Below are 18,528 nucleotides of genomic sequence, written 5' to 3'. Positions count from 1 at the left end.
TACCCGATTTTAATGTGCATCTTTCTTTAAAAAAAAAAAAAGAAGTGGTTCATAAGTTTTCTGTACGCACACAAAATGGCATTCGCAGCATGTAACAGCCTATCAGAGCCAGCGTTACCACCATTTTCCCATCACAAGATGGCGGCAGAATAAGTCTACACTTAGAATTGCATTGACAATGCACCGTTTTCAGGTTTATTAAACATAGGTCCATTCAAAAGACAAGTTATTTTACATGCTAAGCTAGCAGCTACAGAGTTGTGTCACATGTTTGATGTGCTTAGAGACTTGCAGACATTGTAGCACAAATTGGTAAAAAGGTTTCTAGGCGTAGGTCATCGTCCTGTTTGCGACGCTTGTGAAGTTGTTCAAGTTGTTCAAGAGTTGCACATTATCAAACACAATGGACCGCATGAAAGATAAGTTGTACAGTATAGACCAGTTATAACCTAACCGCTTATAGTGCAGGACTGGATGTAATACGGTCTTTTCAGACTCCCGTTAATTTTCCCATAGCACTCTATGTATACGTGTATCGCTTATAGTGCAGTTGCGGGACATGAAATACTGGTTACAGTGCGGCTGCTTGGAAGTTCGGCAGTCAACCTAGACGGCAAATGCTCCCTTCAAGCCACAAATACCGTATTTACTCGAATCTAACGCGCACTTTTTTTCCGATAAAACAGGTCCAAAAATTGCGTGCGCGTTGAATCGAGTACGACTTTAAATCTGCGTTACCATATAGCCGTCAGCATTTCAAAATGGCCGCCTCGCACTCTCGAGCTTAGCTACCGTAGCTTCTTCCATGTGCTGCAGTACACGTGCTTAGGCAATAGTCTACCGTCTGTCTTCACGTTCTCTCCATCTGCTCTATCAGCATGAAGTACCGAGTTCATCATGATGCCGCATTTAAAAGGAAAGTGATCCTGTGTGCAGATACGGACGGAAATCGAGCAGCATCACGGCGTTCGGAGAATCTGAAACTTGCATTTGGGACTGGCGCAAACAGAAGGAGAGGATTTTCACCAGCAAACCAATGTGGAACGGTTTCAGTGGACCGAAGCAGGACATAATCTTGGGCGATCCACATCGGCGATACGATCGCCTTGGCCCTATCTTGAAAGCAATCTGCGACGGGGAAAGTCCGCCGCGTGCCGTGTTTTCGCCGATTATAGGTCGCGTTGAAGCGAGAGGTATGATAGCACGAAGGTCAATTCTCTCGCCGCGCTTCGTCGCTTGAGCGTTTTGACAGTTCGTTTCCGCGGTCAACGAGTGAGTTCTGTTCATGTTTGCTTGTGCGTGCGTGACACCGTGCTTGTTAATTTATTTAGTAAGCGAATATGTAACCTAGAGCACGGTGACAGTGATGGCAGAAATGCGCCTGGAATGTCCATTATCGCAATAAAATAGTTGTTTTGGTTATAGTGCGGTACCACTTATAGTGCGGATATTCGCGACTCCGGCGACTTACGTTATAAGCGGTCTACACTGTAGTTTGTATGCAGTGATTAAAAGCTGCTTGAGAGATTGACGATGATGGACAGGAAGTGTCAATATATGTACATTCTGTAAAGGTAAACTGTGGATTTCATCATACAGTATAGACCACTTATAACGTAACCACTTATAGTGCAGGACCAGATATAGTGCGGTCTTTTCAGACTCCCGTTAATTTTCCCATGGCACTCCATGTATACACGTATCGCTTGTAGTGCAGTTGCGGGAAACGAAATACCGGTTACAGTGCGGCTGCCTGGGAGTATGGAAGTCAGCGGAGACGGCGAACGCCCCCACAAATGGGCGCCCCAAGGAGTGCTCGAGAAAGAAAGAGAGACGAAGTAGAGAGACGAAGTAGAGGAAGTGGGAATGAACAGCCAGTGAGACTGAAACCAGAATCTTGAGTGCGAGTCCTGAAATATCACGGCGCGCATAGCGAGCCAGGGCCACGAAACTGCCAACGCCGGCCAACGCTCGCTTCACGATAATGGTAGTAAACAAAACTTCAGGGATTGGGCGGCGCCAGCACAGCACGGCGAAGGGCGCACGCGGAGACTGTGGAATGTGAGGGAGGGCGGCAGGGAAGCGGATTTCACCTTGGCAACTCCGCCGCTTCGGTGGCTCCCCTCGCCCTCCCTCGTAGCTCCCTCACTTTCGACTGTCACCGTGCGTGCCTGCCGCCGTGCAGGCGCCGCCGCTCCAGCCAGCCCGGCGCCAGCTCCCCGAAGTTTAGTTTTTTGCCGTTATCGGGAAGCGGGCGTTTGCCGGCGTGGGCAGTTTCGTTGGCCGGCCTGGACAGCGCCGCTGGTTCCCTCTGCGCCGTAGCCACACCGTGCAAGGTCAACACGTGACTAGAAAGTAGAGGAAGCATAAAGGAGAAAGAAGGGTTCACTGCCATTTCCTACGCATGGCTACGGTAGCGTGGCGAGAAGTCGGGTGCATACACGAATATTCCGGCACAACGCAGAATCGGCGACCTTGCCATTTGAGAGAGGGTGAAATTTCCAGTGCATTTTTTTTCTTTTTTTTTTTTTGTTTTGTTCGCGCACTACATTGAGGGGTCTCTCCTAAGCTTTTACTCTATGGCTGTGCCGGAGCAATGCCGGTCAGAGGCGCCACCGCGTGATTTGGTTCGAATTAACGAGATTCGACTGTAAATTGAATGCAAACGTTCTAGCCGCATTCCTCGACTGTCGCATACGCGTGGCGGCTCGGTGCACATGTTTTGCATATGTGCGGGCCTTGAATATTGTTGCAGTACCGCTTATAGTGCGGATATTCGTGACTCCGGCGACTTACGTTATAAGCGATCTACATTGTATTTGTGATTGCCAGAATTGGAGGCAAGCTACTTTATTTGCGTGTGTTATAAAATTTGGTGCGCATTAGATTTGGGCGCACATTGTTTTTGTACTATTAGCGATCTGTGCAGTTCAATATTTGGCAAATACTGCTAAATGAAGCAGTGGTGTCTTGCGGTGTTTTTTATGCCTCTTCTTCTAATTCGGACCATCGGATAATTTGATCAGTTTTGTCGGTTCCATCATGATTGAATTAATGGAATTTGACTGTAAATGGGAATTGTAACAAATTTCGATAATGATGTTTTAGTGGCAAAATTCTGTTGTGTCACTGCATGCTCATGATGCTGAAGTCCTTGGCTGTCGGCCCTTGTTGTGCAATCGTTGGGCACTGTGATATACGACGAGGGCGAGAGAGTTGCAATATGGTTGCATTTGATCCCACAGTGCTCACCAGTGGCGCAAAAAGTGCCAGCCGCCATCCGGTTCGAGTATCGCACTTGAATTGCTGAGCACTGTACATATGGTGAGCATAGATTTGCAAATGGGTCATTTTTAGTTGAACAGACTTGAGTCCCATGCTCCTTGCCAAATGTCCCAAGTTTGGCACATTTGTATAATAAACATTGATCCTGTAGGTTACTGGGCCCCTGATAACTTGTTTAATGCGAAAGCGCAGCTGTAATGAACTTTTTTTGTAACTTCTCGCTGTGCCATAAAGTAGTTAGCTGTAAGTGAGATATAGACTATTGCAATATGTCAGTGACTATTCTTTCACTATGTCGGTAATGGTCGCACTTGATTAAGTAAAAGCCACCATTCATCTTATTTTTTTTTTGTCAAAAAGGAGGGGGCGGTACTAAAAGCAGTGACGCATTGAGAACCATGCTCAGTGTGGATGCATTGTCTGCTAGCCCCACTATGTGCACACATGCTTTATGGCGTGCACATATAATCTGACAACTTTTTTCTCCTTGGATGTAATTTAGCACCCTTAAAAGTTTGACTGCATTTTCGGATGCTCAACTCTACCATATGGCCTCAAATCTTTGTGCTGTAATAGGATCAATGGCTGTCCATGTTGAGCACATGCTGTGTTATCATCGCATGCTCTGTTGCCGATGCTCACAAGGTATAATTTCAGTGTCGCTTTGTGCTTCAAAGAAGGCATTTGGTGGATGAAGCGGTTCCCGTGAGACATGACATAGTGCTTCAGTGACTCCTTGTGGCGAAATGTTCAGTATTGCATAATCTTTCCACAAAACATACAATCTTTCCACAAAGTGTACAATCATTGCATTCTACCGGTGCTAACATATGGGGCAGAAACTTGGAGGTTAACAAAGAATCTCGAGAACAAGTTAAGGACCGCACAAAAAGCGATGGAACAAAAAATGTTAGGCCTAACATTAAGAGACAGTAAGAGAGCGGTGTGGATCAGAGAACAAATTAACGGGGATGACCGATGTTCTAGTTAACATTAAGCGGAAGAAATGGAGCTGGGCAGGCCATTTTAATGCGTAGGATGGGTAACCGGTGGACCATTAGAGTTACAGAATGGATACCAAGAGAAGGGAGGCGCAGTCGTGGATGGCAGAAAACTAGGTAGGATGATGAAGTTAGGAAATTTGCAGGCACAAGTTGGAATCAGCTAGCGCAAGACAGGGGTAATTGGAGAGCACAGGGAGAGGCCTTCGTCTGGCAGTGGACATAAATATAGGCTGATGATGATGATGATTTTTTAACGCAAGTTACTATTGCTTTGTGGTTCGCTATGGTAGATGGCCAAGGGTTCGGTGACGACGATGGACAGGTTCCTGGCAAAGGTTAAGTATAAACACGAGTGCTGCATAGTCGTTGGTACCTTGGGATCGGTGTGGCTCTGTAGCACTAACCGTTCGAGCGTAAACGAGGGCAGCCAATTGCCATCTGGCTGTAACACGTCCACATTGAAGACGCTAACAACGAGGACTGAAGTTTGATCATTGTCGGCCGGATCGAGCAGCCATTCAAACAAGGTCGTTCATAACGTCCTCTACGTCGCGCTTGGAAGAGGCAGGTCGAACGCATACGGTGGCAATGACCATCCTGTCGGCAGTCTTTACGGCGCACACGTCGGCACAATATGCCACGCTTTCTCGTTATTGGGTGGTAGACAAAACGTCGGTAAGGCACGACGGCAGCGGCTACGTCGTTCCTCACGTATATGGCAACTCTGCCCACTCGCGAGTTCGTGTGAAACGTTACGGTCTTTTAAATCATGTTAAAGCGTATTACCTTCATATGAAGGCCATATGTAGCATGTGGCATGGTTCGACGCCGTGGCGATCCGTGTGCCTTACCTCGCTGCTGGCTTTGGCAAAGGGAGTGGCGTGAGCACTAGTAATTTTCCGTCGTTGACCGAGGTATATCTGCGGAAAGACCAACTCTTCGGCGTGTTCATCGTACAGCAATGAGATTGGCACTTGGCCCTCGTCAGGAACTATGGCCAGGTAGCACTGTCTTACCCTCGAGGAAAGCACCACCGGCGTCAACACCTACCGCGTTGTTGTACAGTACGGTTTGACTCACTGCATGCATCGCTTTCGCACACTGCGCCGGGTCGTATGGATCGTCCACCTGCGTAGCAGTCTTGATTTCCTCCTCTTGTTCGCCTTCCTCTTGTTCATTGTGGTTGGGGATCGCGTCCAACTTTGCACAATCTACACTAAAACGGTAGTATCTGTACAAGGGCGTGTCAAGCAGAAAGTCCAACCACGCTTTCAAATTGGACTTCTTAGTGGACCTCAATGGTGGCATTGTTGGCAATCTCGCGTGGCAAACTATGCATGGTCTTCTGTATGTCAATCAGTACGTTGACCACTTGTTCTTTGATGCCAAATTGTCCGCTGCTGTGCATGAGTCACCATATACACATGAACGGAAGGCGTGGTGCAATCAGTCTCTCCTCGGCGGTGTTAAACTTGGGCAAGTATGGAGGCATGGAGGCAAGGGAGGATACACATACCCGTTGGTAGTGCTGAAACGAGGCACGTTACCTTTTACGAAAGCATCCTTGCATGTACTGCACACTCGAAACCTCACAACGTCCTCCTCACCGGGAAAGCACCGAGTTAACACGTCCACTGCCTTGTGCCGTCGTTCTTCCGACTGTATCCCATTGATTTCGGAGAGGTCATTGTCGAATCACAGCCGATCGCAGACTGTACAACTCGATCTGAAGTTACGGTCGGGAAAGTCTCTCTTGAACCTTGCATAGGCACCGTCGAACCCTTGCGCACCTTCGTTGCGGCCAGCTTCGTCAACTCTGCACCGTCGCCTGTGCGCCGCGTCGCGGGCACGTTCTTCTCGGGACAGTCACATTCACGGTGCTGCTCTCGGTGTCATTCCTTGTGAATTGTTGTTCTTCGGGCGTACGAACAACTCATGGCCTCCACTCGCGGAGCTACACCACTCGCGGAGCTACACCACTCGCGGAGCTACACCAGTCGCGGAGCTAAACCACTCGCGGAGCTAAAATGAGACACGTGAGCAGTGGTACGAGCACGTGCGCACTGACGGGCGCAAACGAGCTGTGGAAGAAGACCACTGCGCTCAAGCCATTGCTGATGACGGTAGTTTTTGTTCGCGGACACGCCCTAGCCATATACAGCTTCACTGTAAAAAATGGTCTCCAATCCACGCTGTGAAGGTAGTTGGACAGTGAAGCTGTAAACGACAACTAGAGCGATTACCCATTGAGACGTAAGTTGAAATTATTCATATGGCGACATTCACATGCACTTTACCTAATTATTAGCCTAAGATGTTTCGATGACCTGCGACTTGGCTTGCGCCGCTACGTGGACCAGAGAGAAGATAAATTCGCTGCGACTCGTATGCATGCTGATCTTCAGGAGTTCTCACTATACGTGGCCTTCCCATAGCACTGTCACAACACAAATCAGTTGCTAAATGGGTTCTTATTTTACATACGAAAGTGTAGTTACGTCACTCCCGGCTTCGTATGCTACAGTCAAGCTGCCGTCGCCGCTGCAGCTTGTGCAACAGTAATCTTTACTTGGAAACATGTGGGGAGCACTATTTGTTTTGCATTGCATGTAGGTGCAGGAGCAGCTTATCATCAATTATGTGGTCCAGATGCTTGTTTTGAGCTTGTTCTTTATTGAAACTTATGCTGTTCTGTATATTGCTTGCGCGATTTCGAGGAATGTATGCACTGTTCACTTCACTTTGTCGAGTGCTTGTAGCATCTGCCTTACAGAGGTATGAGCCATTGCATTTGAGGTATGAGCCATTGATGATGACAGTTTTCTGTCGACGTTACACCACGAAAAAATCCCGGGATCCTAGCCACAGACAGCTTCTCTGTCAAACCAGAAGAGAAAGAACCGCCAGAGATCAACTGGAGCCTGCATCTGCATCCATGGAAGTGCGGTTGGACCTTTAGGTTCCTGTCATGTTCGTCTTTGCTGTCCTGACTCTGACAAGGGCACATAATGCAAGAAGATAGTGCAGAAGTATGTTTTTATGAGCATGTCATCGTGCAGCCTGCTGCGAGCTAAGGTATTTGACAGAGATTGGTACAAGTATAGTATTACGATATCATCGAATGATGTTCAAGAGACGAGCTGCCGCAGAAAGGTCCTCACCCCAGCGTCGGCACGCGTCGTCCGCGTTGCGGATGGCGGTACTGTCCCTATCGTCGGCATGTGTACGGCACGTGTCAGCATCGCCAGCCGCCACACTCCTGTCCTCTTCACCGTGCTCACTCATTGACTCGATTTTCTTTTTGCACATTCTGCGCATTTTGCTCTTATTGACTGCTCTGCCAGTACCCTTCGCCTTGAGTTGCCGATTCTCGCAGAACCTCCTGATGAACCCCAGTGCCGCTTACACCCCAACGGCTTTATTCGCCTACCACCAAAGTCAATAGCGTATATTGAACTGTTGTCTTCCCCACCTGTTCCTGATGGCGAGTACCTCGTCACTCCTCTGCCCGACATTCCACTACAGTAGCGTACCCAGGATCTCTGCCAGGGGGGGTTGACAGTTTGCCAATACCATCTAAATAGCACTAATTTCAATTTCTTCACGGGAAATTGTCAAAAAATGCGCTTTTTGTGAGTGTGCAGACGATTGCGCGTCTTGCATCTTAGTTGCAGTATTCAAATGCGCAAGGAAAGAAAAGGGGTTAAACAAAAGAGGGGGGTTAAGTTGGCCTCAGGGGGGGGGGGGGGGGTTACAACCCCCGAAACCTCCCCCGTCGGTGCGCCACTGTTCCACTACGGTATGACGTCACCGTGACTCATAGTGTCCTTACTATTTATTACTAATAACTGTACTCGCATACCTATCTTTAACTTTGGATTGGCAAAACAAATTCTCCTGCAAGGTATTTGCCTTGCCAACGTTGATTGCCTCGGCGACCATCAAGTGGCAGCTTTATCGACCGATGGCTCTTCTGAACTTGGCATGCCCCTCGCACCAGCCTCGGGCGCCGATCCCAACATACAGAAAATGGTTGCGGCGGACCTGTCCTCGACACAGGCTGAAGACCTTTGCAAAGTATTGTCGGCCTACCGAGATATTTTCGACTTCGATGATCGCCCTTTAGGCCAGACGCTCGCGGTCAAGCATCGGATTCCTACTGGCGATGCTACGCCTATTCACCGACGACCATATCGCATTTCTGCGTTGGAACGCCGAGTAATTCAAAATGAAGTGACTAAAATGCTAGATAAAGACATCATTGAGCCTTCTTCGAGTCCCTGGGCGTCACCTGTGGTGTTAGTTAAGAAGAAGGACGGCACGTGGCGCTTCTGTGTAGACTACCGTCATTTGAACAAAATTACTAAGAAGGACGTCTACCCGCTTCCATGTATCGACGCCACCCTTGACTGCCTTCACAGTTCCAGCTATTTCTCTTCTATTGATCTTCGCTCTGGATACTGGCAGATTGCTGTTGACGATATGGACAGAGAAAAAACCGCGTTCATAACACCTGATGGCCTATACCAATTTCCAAGCCCATATCGCGTGCTCCGCCAAGTGACCGATGTCACCTACGAAATCGTTCTAGCCACGCCCACTAACGTCCTCCGCAGTGACCACCAGTGATATTGTCCATGTCGCCCGACTCAAACCCTACAACTCTCAAAGCGCATTGGATATTTAACAGCACCGTATTGGCGCTTTTGCGACCGGGGGGGTAGTATTACGATATCATCGAAAGATGTTTAAGAGACGAGCCGTCGCGAGAAATACGATGAAGTGGGTCTGTGCTCTTGGTGCGAGCGAGTGTGGGCCTGGCTGTCTGGCTCCAGTGTAAATACCCTGTAAATAGTCTCTTTCGTCTGTGTCCTTCCACACGTAACAATATCAATGAGACCATGAAGGTGGGAGACCTCACACTACTATCCACGATACTTCACCTGATCAGAGAAGCCACAAAGAAAAAACTGGACAATGCCAATAACTTCCTCATCGACAGCTAACTGAGAAACATCGAGTAGCAAGAGCACAGTCATGATCAGCCAACTTGTCTGTTTCCTCACGGGTGGCAGTGTGTTATGAACAGAAGGAGAAATGCGTGATAACAACGTGCACGGGCCAGTGGAAACGAGGTTTCATTAAAGCAGTCGCACTGATCAACTGTAACAGACAGGCGCGCATTCGCTTCGTTCCTCAAAGTTATTGCACCAAACACATAGTGATGTAGCTTGTTTAATTGAACTCAACAACTGCTTTGAATTTTACACAGAAAAAAACTAAACGCACAGGCATCGAAACAGAGTGACATAAATAGCTGCTACTTTAACTTGATTGTGCACCGATATTGCAGCTGTGTGTTGCATTTCTTCACTGCCTGGACTGATGGTTGAGGGGCATGTTTGTCATCTTGCTGGATCACCACAGCATTGCTTAGACCGACTCCACATACAGTGTATGGAATCTGCATGATTTTAAAGGACATATAGTTGGAGGGCCTCTGTGGCGTAAACAAGTGGAGAAGGAAGCGTAGGTGTGGAGCTGTTGTCATGCAATTGTTGTCGTGCTGTAGTCATTCAGCTGCCATCATGCCACTGTCGTCATCACGCTGTTGTGATTCCCTTGTTATCATGTTGCCTTGGTCATGCTGCCATCATTGTTTGCAGCTTTATCATATCCATCATCATTCACCAACACCATCACACTGTCATGCTGTCTGCCAAAATATGATGACTATAATTTGTGCCACAGTTATCAAATATTGTTATCAACGTCAGCAGTATACTTTGGAAGTATTTCTAGTCTCTCCATTTGATTTCTGTGGTCTACATAACCTATTTGCTTACTTCACTTCGAAAATTATGTACAGCAATCCTAAATCATTATACAGCAATATTTCGGGGTGCTCTGAGGTTTTCCTGTATTTTTTTTTTCTAAGATATGAGCTCTAGGACCTTCACTTAACACGCACACAAATATCTTGTATGAAATTTGTCCGTTTCAATTCCTCTAGCATATGCAATATATAGAATTGCGATATCTGTTTTTGGTACTGAGTTATATATTCACAAACTATGTCTTACAGTATGTAGAATTAACCTTTTTCTCTTATATACAACAAATTCAGCTGTAGTCTGATGAGAGTATTCACATGCAGGTACTTGGAAGTGGTCAATCAGAGTTTGCTTCGAGGTGAAGCTTCCCTGTGATGCAGTTGAAAAACAAGTAGCATGCTTTGTTATAGCCGTACTTCTATGTCTGCCAATTTTTGTTGTAGCATATCTGCCGCGCCCTGATTGCATTGCAAGAGACTACAAGGCTTTTAATATCCATGGTACTGTAGTGGGAAGCCCAAATTTGAAAGCTGAAACCACTGCTACTGCAAAACTACATTTGTTCTTGCTGGCTTATGCCTCTTCTACAAATGATCTTACTTGCATACAAAGTAGCACTGTTTCCTTTCTTCTTATTTGGCAGGAAAGAGATCAAGGAAGGTGCGGAGATACTCCTGGACAAACTAAAAATATTCCAGCCCCGCATAGCAGTCTTTAATGGGAAAGGTGAGCTACACTAGTCTAAGCTGTTTCCAGAGCTCTTGTTTCATTGTAGGACGCATTCATGCTCCCTGGTTATTTCAGGAGCCATGTGGATGCATGGCCTGTAGAACAGAGTATGGAAGGTGCTTTGCACAAACTGCACTTCACATTTCAAGTTGTCCCCTCTTGCAGTACGCCTTTCTAAAATAGACTTGTGTTAACCTATCTTTGCCTTTGTGTGTGAATATGAACTTATAAAAATTAGTTGAAGAACGATGTTGAGTGTCAAAGAATCTGAGACTGTGCAACTCAGCAGGGTGCAAGCGTTTTACAATCAGACCTCATCATAGTGAACCAAAGCATATAATGAGGGCCCAAATTTCTCTTGAACATACGAATTTTGTTAAGATGAACAAACAAATTTCATAAATAAATATAATGAACACTACTTAGTTTATAGCAAATCTTTGCTGTTTACTTTGTGCTGATTAGTCCAAAATCTGGCAGCACATGATGACACTGGTAGTAGCTCGCTTGACGTGGCATATCAAAACAGCCACGAGCTGTCAGCCGTCTGGCAGCAGCACGCCATCGAAAATGGCCGAGTCCACTCTGCTGCTGCACTCATCATCGTCCACTGCTGCCTGACTCCTGTTCTAAGTGCACATGAAACGACGCTAGACCTTGGTTGAGAAGTATTGGGGAGAAACTGAGGGGCTCAGTTTATTGCTAATAAAGATCAAATGAGACCAAGAAAGGCATAAGATGTGTATGTTTGTTTTTCATTGGAATGCAGAAATAATAATGATGTGAAATGAAAGCAGGAGAGAACAGACAATTCGACAACAGTTGGAGCTGAAGCCACATCCTCCACATAGTGCGGGCAGTGTCCGTTTTCTTTGGTGTTTGTGCATGCACGGTAAACATAATTCTGCGAGTGCTGGCCAGCACTACTCACAGTTGTGGTTGTGGAGGTGTACCATTGTGTCATCCACAGGCGTATTTAGGGGCAGGCTGCCAGGGTTTTGACCTTAACAGCCTTTATTTCCTGATGTAGGGTGTAAAGGTTTATTGGCCTGTGAGTGATGGGAGGGGGGGACAGCAGTTATCACTGCTTAATTGGTAAAGCACTGCATGCATCATATGGAGGTTGTGGGTACTGCTTGCGCTGCTGACAAGTTGTCTTACATTTCACTTTTAATTAAATTATTTCTACATCTAAATTTAAAAAAAAAATGCACACACAGTTGAATACCTGTATGCACTCTTTGGCTTCAGTGGTTGTTAGCTTCATTTGGTCATTACTAACAATAAATCAATGAATTATAATTAAAGCGGGGCCGATTCCAGAAACAATGTAGTCAGTCGTGGTAGGCTGACCCACATTGTGTTTCTTCACAAAGGTTTTAATGTAGTTTGTAATATTTGAACATCGCAGCACCCATGCGTCTCATAGCATATTGCCAATAGAGCTAACCAATAAGTGTCTCCAGCAGCATATCTCAGCAGATCCAACAGGAAGCTGTCGCTTAACTTTGGCACTTATCCTCTGATGATTGCTTCTGCTCAATTTTAACCTGTTTTCTGTTTCTAAGTTTATGTACGCCTGCAGTCGACAGGATGTCACGCATCCACCATTATGCATCCACAAACGTTCCTAATTCTTGTGCTGTTATGTGTAAATAGACTGTGCCACTTCCAATTCAATGCCAATCTACAGCGTCATTGCCACCACTTGCTTTCACGCAAAGGAAAATGTGCATGGGGCCTATATTTAATATTGGTCCTATTCATTCTACTACTGCTACTACTACAACTACTACTGCATTTCAGCATAGTGGGATACTGTGGCTTCTCACGTATTATTGCGATAGCAATTATATGGACACTTCAACCGGATTTCTGCCGTCGCCGTGAGGTTCCCTATAGATAAAATCTTAGCCGTGCACCGTATGCCCGAGTGGAAGCGTGCGGGGACGCGCGCTATCACGGAGAGCGAACGCACTCAATCTCCCACGCGCAAGCAAGGAAGCAGGAAGCCAGCGCCGGAAGAAGCGGGGGGGGGGGGGGGCACTTCTCTGCCAACAACCGCGCTCGTCGCTCGCTCACCCGAACCGTCTCTTATCTCCACACGGCTCTGACCTTTATGCGCCGTGCATTCGCCGCTCAGTTTCCGTTGAAGCGATAGACCGCACGTACCTTCGCCCGCTGCGGCGTATGCTTGCTGCCAGCGTTTTGACAGTTGTTGTCTGCAGTCATTCAGTGTGATCTATTCGTGTTTGTTTGTGCGCGCTCACACCACGCTTGTTCATTCAGTTAGTAATAGTCGGGCCACATTTTCCAATGCACGCTACACATGCAATGCTGCCCGGATCGGCAGTGCAGCGCTACAGGTGTGTCCCTTCGCACGCGCTGCCCACGGGAAGCGCTTCTCATCAACACCACCGTTTCACACGCGCCTTCTCGTGGTCATCGAGTCTCTCTTCATGTCGGTCTACTTACGCCGCAGCACACCTGCTTACTTAATCGGCTCATGTTTACTACAATTCATATTGCTACCAAAGCCGCTCACCTTACTTCGTATGACATTACTGTGTTGCTATCGCATTCATTGCTTCGCCCTTAGGGCGAAACTGTGACATTTTTAAATGATCAGATCAACACACATGACTCGTGTGTTGACGCCTGTTCTGGTGGCTCTTCTTTCGCTCTGTACACTTGGCAATGCAAGAGAGGCGGAGCTACGATAACCAGCGATTGCTTTCTGTGACATGTACATTCGAGAAAATCACTTCAGGGCTTTAATTATCCTGTGACAGCTTTCCAAAGCATAGTAGACCTTCCAATTCCAAAATTACTTAATTAAGTCGTCATTGAACTCAACTGCACATTTGTAGCAGTTCATCGTGGGCGTAGTCAGACGGCGCAGCTTGTACCGCAAGCCAGAAGAATAAATTATTTATGCCAAAAGAATAAATTGATGTATTCCCCCCCCCCCCCCCCCCCCCCCGCTTCTTTTTTTTCCTTTCGTGGTGCATGACGGGCTCATTCGTTGGCTTCGGCTTGCCCCTTCAGTGCCAATGTACTTGGGCTTTCTTTTTATTTTATAGGGAAGTTGCGCTGCATTTGAGAAAAAAGATAGTTAATTAATTATCAGTGCATGGGCCCGACGTTTCTTTTTATAAGCTTGCACTTTGTCAGCTATGGCCACGTGACCCTTGCATGGCTACGACATAGAGGCGCATCTTGCCACATATAAGGCACCTGTGCAGATCATTGCTTGTACAGGCTCACCAACCTTAAGTATTTTTATGGAATTCCAGTGTATTGTCCCTGCACATTGTGGTAACAGCACCTGTCATTAAGCACCACCATGAGTGTGTGTGCAATCCACAGCACAGTGCATTTTCTTTGTTCCCCACAGCACTCATTTCATGTTGTGTAACCTCATGTGCAACACAGCGCTCTGGATGGCTCCACCTTTGTAAAGTGTTCTTGCAGGGAGTCAGACTCCAGCTCAGTGGTTACATGCCAGTGATGCACAAATGATGTAGTAGTGATCAAAGCTAGAGTCAAGGCAATTTCACACAGTGGCAACCATGTCTGTTTTTCAGAGTGAATAAACATTTATCTGCTCTTCACTTTGGCATGGGCCTCACCCAAGAAATATGGATGCAAATTTAAGAGCAAAGGCATGGCCCTTACACAAGAATACATATGATAATATGCCAGGCTAATGCATTTTGTGCATAGAGACAAAAAGGAAACTGCTGCGAATAAATTATGACAATAGGTTGCCCCTGCTAATTCTACTTCTGTCAAACTGGCTAATGTGTGGGGACTTTATGGACACGTGGTGTAGGAAAGCAATGAAAGTAGCAGGCTTTGTTTAGCCGTATTTCATTTAAGTAAAATTTGTCGCAACAAGTTTTTGTTGTGTTATAAAGCAGGGGAGTTGCATAACAGGGCAAATAATTTGATGGCACCATCAGAACATGATGCAGGAAAGGAGCCTTGTGTTTTCTTCACTTAGGGGAGTTTTGCTGAAGCAAGCTGCAAAACACTGTGTGCAAGTATTGGGAAAAGTTTGAGCAAAGTGCTTTATTGCTGCCCCTTCCCACCGATGGACTTCAGGATAGTTCAAGGGATAGGGTCATACTTGTCATTTTCCTGCAGATGCCCACTGGAAAAAGTCTTAAGGCAGTGAAATTTCAGTGAAGCTTCTTGAGCAGCTGTCAAACCAGCAAAAATATCTTTAACTGGCAACATTTTTCCTCATATTTGTCTCAAATGAAAATGTCAGCTGTTTCAAGGTGGGAACAGGCTTGTTGGCATGCCAGTAAGTAATACCATGTCTCTGATTGCTTTCAGGAATATATGAGATTTTCTCTGGAAACAAGAACTTTGTGTTTGGGCGACAGCCAGAGCCAATTGAAGGGACCAATGTGGTATGTGCATTCTTTCGGCAGGTCATGACTATCTGTCACACAAGCTTTGTCAAAACTACAAGTAGTGAGCTGTAGTATTTAGGCTTGAGTTGATGATATCTCTACCTTTGGTTTAAATTGCTGGTGTGGGATTTAAATGCAATGTGACCAAAGTTGTAAGTTTGCCTCAAAAGCATACTACAGGGTGGAGAGATCCTGTAATTCCATTTCGTGTCATTTTGGCACAATAATGAAAGCCTTGTGAGATGCAGTGCAGACTGCTAGGAGAAGCTGCATGGTGCCTGACATAATAAAGCACCTTGTTGGGCTAGTCTATACGTGTTTTAGACCAGAAATGAGGACATGGACAATAGCAGCATGACAGCAAACAACACATGCCCTCATTGGTGTGCCACAATTCCAGTCTAAAGCATGTTGTAGACCCCTGTTGTACAATTTTCTTGGGCCGTCGTAAATATTGAACCCTTTTCGTTTTTTCAGAGGCACAGTACTAGTGGGAAGTTCTAGTGCAGTCATTCTGCAATGCACTGCTGTGCTTTTACCCAGTTCTTTCAAAGAAGTATCTGAGCTTCTTTATACTTTGAAATAGATCTAGGCTTAATAAAACGTATAAAAAAAGGTTCATTGAGAAAGGTGTTTGACGTAGTGCCCTATTGTTACTAACAGGGTTGGATGATTCTTAGAATGCTTATGTGAAGGCCATAGAGTTTCTCACAATATTATCTAGAGGGAAATCTGGTGCCACCAGTGAGACATAGAAAGCTTCGCTTTACAAGTTTTCATCCACACGTATTACATGTTTCAATCAAGTTTACTCACCTACAGTGCATAATGAAATGACGGAAAGCAAGAACAGGCAATAAACTGTCGCAATGTGAGCACAAACCCTGTCTGTCTTCGACCTTTAGGGGCCCACCGATACGTGTTACATTTTTAATTTACATTTGACATAATTGTACATCCAAGCACAAGTCCTCGTCATTGAGTAAAACATGTTTTTGTGTAATACAGTGATGCTACTGCAGACTTCTGATTTGGAGCAATTTTTGGAGCATCAGAAATTTAATTTTGGAGCACTTTGGAACAGGCAATTTGGCATTTAGGAGCAGCTTGGAACAGCTGATTTTTTCACATCCTGAAGTATTTCGAAAAAACGAGTGTGCATGCGACACACACACACACAAATTGATATCGTTTCATATATAGCTAGTTTTCCCAGATGTCATGCCGTATATCCAGAAACAGAAATGATGGGCACATTGGCGGCATGCAGTTATTAAAATCACATGTCATGCTGCTCTTCAAACAAGCCACAGTAGAACCCCGCTGTTACGTTCCCGGGCGCTGCGTTTTCCTGGCTGTTAAGCTCCCAAAGGACCCAATGCATTGGTAACACCACTGTTGCGTCGCAAATGTGGGACCGTTCCCGCATCAGGCGTTGCGAACTGCCACCTCGCGCCGACCCTAGCAGCCATTCTGACTTTATGTTGCTTGGCGTGGTGGCTTGACAATGGGATTGGCTGCCCAAAGTGCCGGGGGCGACACCTATGACGTATTTTCGGTTTTCGCCAGTAAAAGCATGGCCTTTGAGATCCATATTTGCTATCTAAAGATGGTGTCTATGACGCGTTGGGGCCCTAAAATTGGTTTTGGTGCATAGATGTTCCGTATAAAGTTCAAGGGCGATAATGCCATCGCCGTGCGCTGTATGCTGTATGTGCAAGAGAAAGCGTGCAAGGGGAGCTGGTGACCGCGGCCAAATCTCGCGCGCAAGAAAGAAAAGCAGGGAGGAAGCGCGCCTTCTTCCGTCCCACACGAGGCACCGGCGAGGGAGCGAGGAGGAGGGAGGGAGAGCGGGCGGCGTTGTACTCTGGCTTCAACTGTGTACTGCGCGGCGGTGTGCGGTTGTGCGCACCGTATCTTGAAGGCAATCTGCGTTGGGGGCACAGTCTAGGCAGTGTAGGTGCGTCAGCAGCTCGTAGCTTTGTGCGTGCTGTATGTTCTCGGCACTCAGTTTGCGTGGAAGCGATAGACACCAGTAGGAAGGTCACTTCGTTCGCTGCTGCTGCAGCGCATCCTCACGCCAACATTTGACAGTGCCTGTCCGCGCTCATTGAGTGTGATGTGTTCATGTTTGCCTGTGCGCGCTGACACCATGCTTGTTAATATAGTTAATAAGGGAATGTTTACAAGTTTATATGGACGATAAAACTACTATACTACTTACTTTGTATAGCTACCTACTAATTTGCAATCGCAATCGATGCTTCGGCTTTCGGGCGAAACTACGACTTTTTTTCACAGGTAAGAATTAAAATAATATTGTGTGCAGTTCAACACTACTCTCATTTCTCAATTTTTCCTGTTTCTCGGCTCTTGCATTTCCCGGCTCTTACGTTTTTTTAACGGTTTCGTGAAAAACGTATCAGTAGGGTTCTACTGTACTGGCTGCATTTTCGGAGTAGATAACGTCCGCCGATGAATCGCCAATTGACCTTGAAGCCACGAGCCTCAGCAGAAACCGCACTTTACTATTGAGCCGCCTTGCAAGGCAGACACTGCGTCTGCGCCATGCATGGCGCTGTTACTTAATCGGGACTCACGCACTAGTGCTGTTTCGTCTCCTGTTTGCAACTAAGGTTAGCCCTATCATTGTGTTGCACGTTTTAATTCCCCGGTGGTGCAATTGTTGGCGATAGACGCCGTCAAATCGGAGACTGTTTGGTGCAGTTAGGCGCACTTTTCGACGATTGTATCAGGATGGCGCAGTAAACCCTATTTGGCGCACTTTGGAGCAGTTGGCGCAGGAGTCGAATCACTGGTAATATGAACGTTAAAACAGGTTTTTACGTGCTGGTTTAGTTAAAAATGGCCTATTCTGACAGACGGATTGGCGCTAGCCAGGCACACCTCCAAGGTGTCCTGGCTCTCAGGGAATGATACCACTCCGAAGCCACCACATCTCAGCACGTTCCCATGCACATTCCCATGCACATTCCCATGCCACTTTTTCCTCTGGGTAATATTGTGAGAAACGCGATGGTGACGACAGGGCATAAGTGTGCCTGCATTTTGTGCAATAGAAGTCTAATGCCATTCATGCGTGGATCCAGGAGGGATGTCCGGATGTCTTGACCCCCACCCCCACCCCTCTTTAAATTTGTGTTGCTAGCACAGCAGTAAAGTGGCATGCTTGAATGGCAAGGCTTCTTCTTAAAAAAAAAAAGAAATGTGTCATTAGAATGCTCACTAGGA

At 46.5% G+C, this 18,528-nt stretch overlaps 1 protein-coding gene across 2 annotated transcripts in view; it reads left to right on the top strand.

The window, feature by feature from the left end:
• LOC119431365 (uncharacterized) overlaps window positions 1-18,528 on the top strand; it is a 233,188-nt gene that overhangs the window by 179,143 nt on the left and 35,517 nt on the right. For both annotated transcript variants that reach the window (XM_049657258.1, XM_049657257.1), the window contains exons 9-10: window positions 10,767-10,849; window positions 15,197-15,273. In XM_049657258.1, the coding sequence (XP_049513215.1) occupies window positions 10,767-10,849; window positions 15,197-15,273 (160 nt within the window). The remainder of the gene's footprint in view (window positions 1-10,766; window positions 10,850-15,196; window positions 15,274-18,528) is intronic.

This window comes from Dermacentor silvarum, chromosome 10 (assembly GCF_013339745.2).
Source record: "Dermacentor silvarum isolate Dsil-2018 chromosome 10, BIME_Dsil_1.4, whole genome shotgun sequence".
NCBI lineage: Eukaryota > Metazoa > Arthropoda > Arachnida > Ixodida > Ixodidae > Dermacentor > Dermacentor silvarum.
The sequence above is the reverse complement of the archived record's forward strand: the minus strand, read 5'-3'. Positions and strand labels throughout refer to the sequence as shown.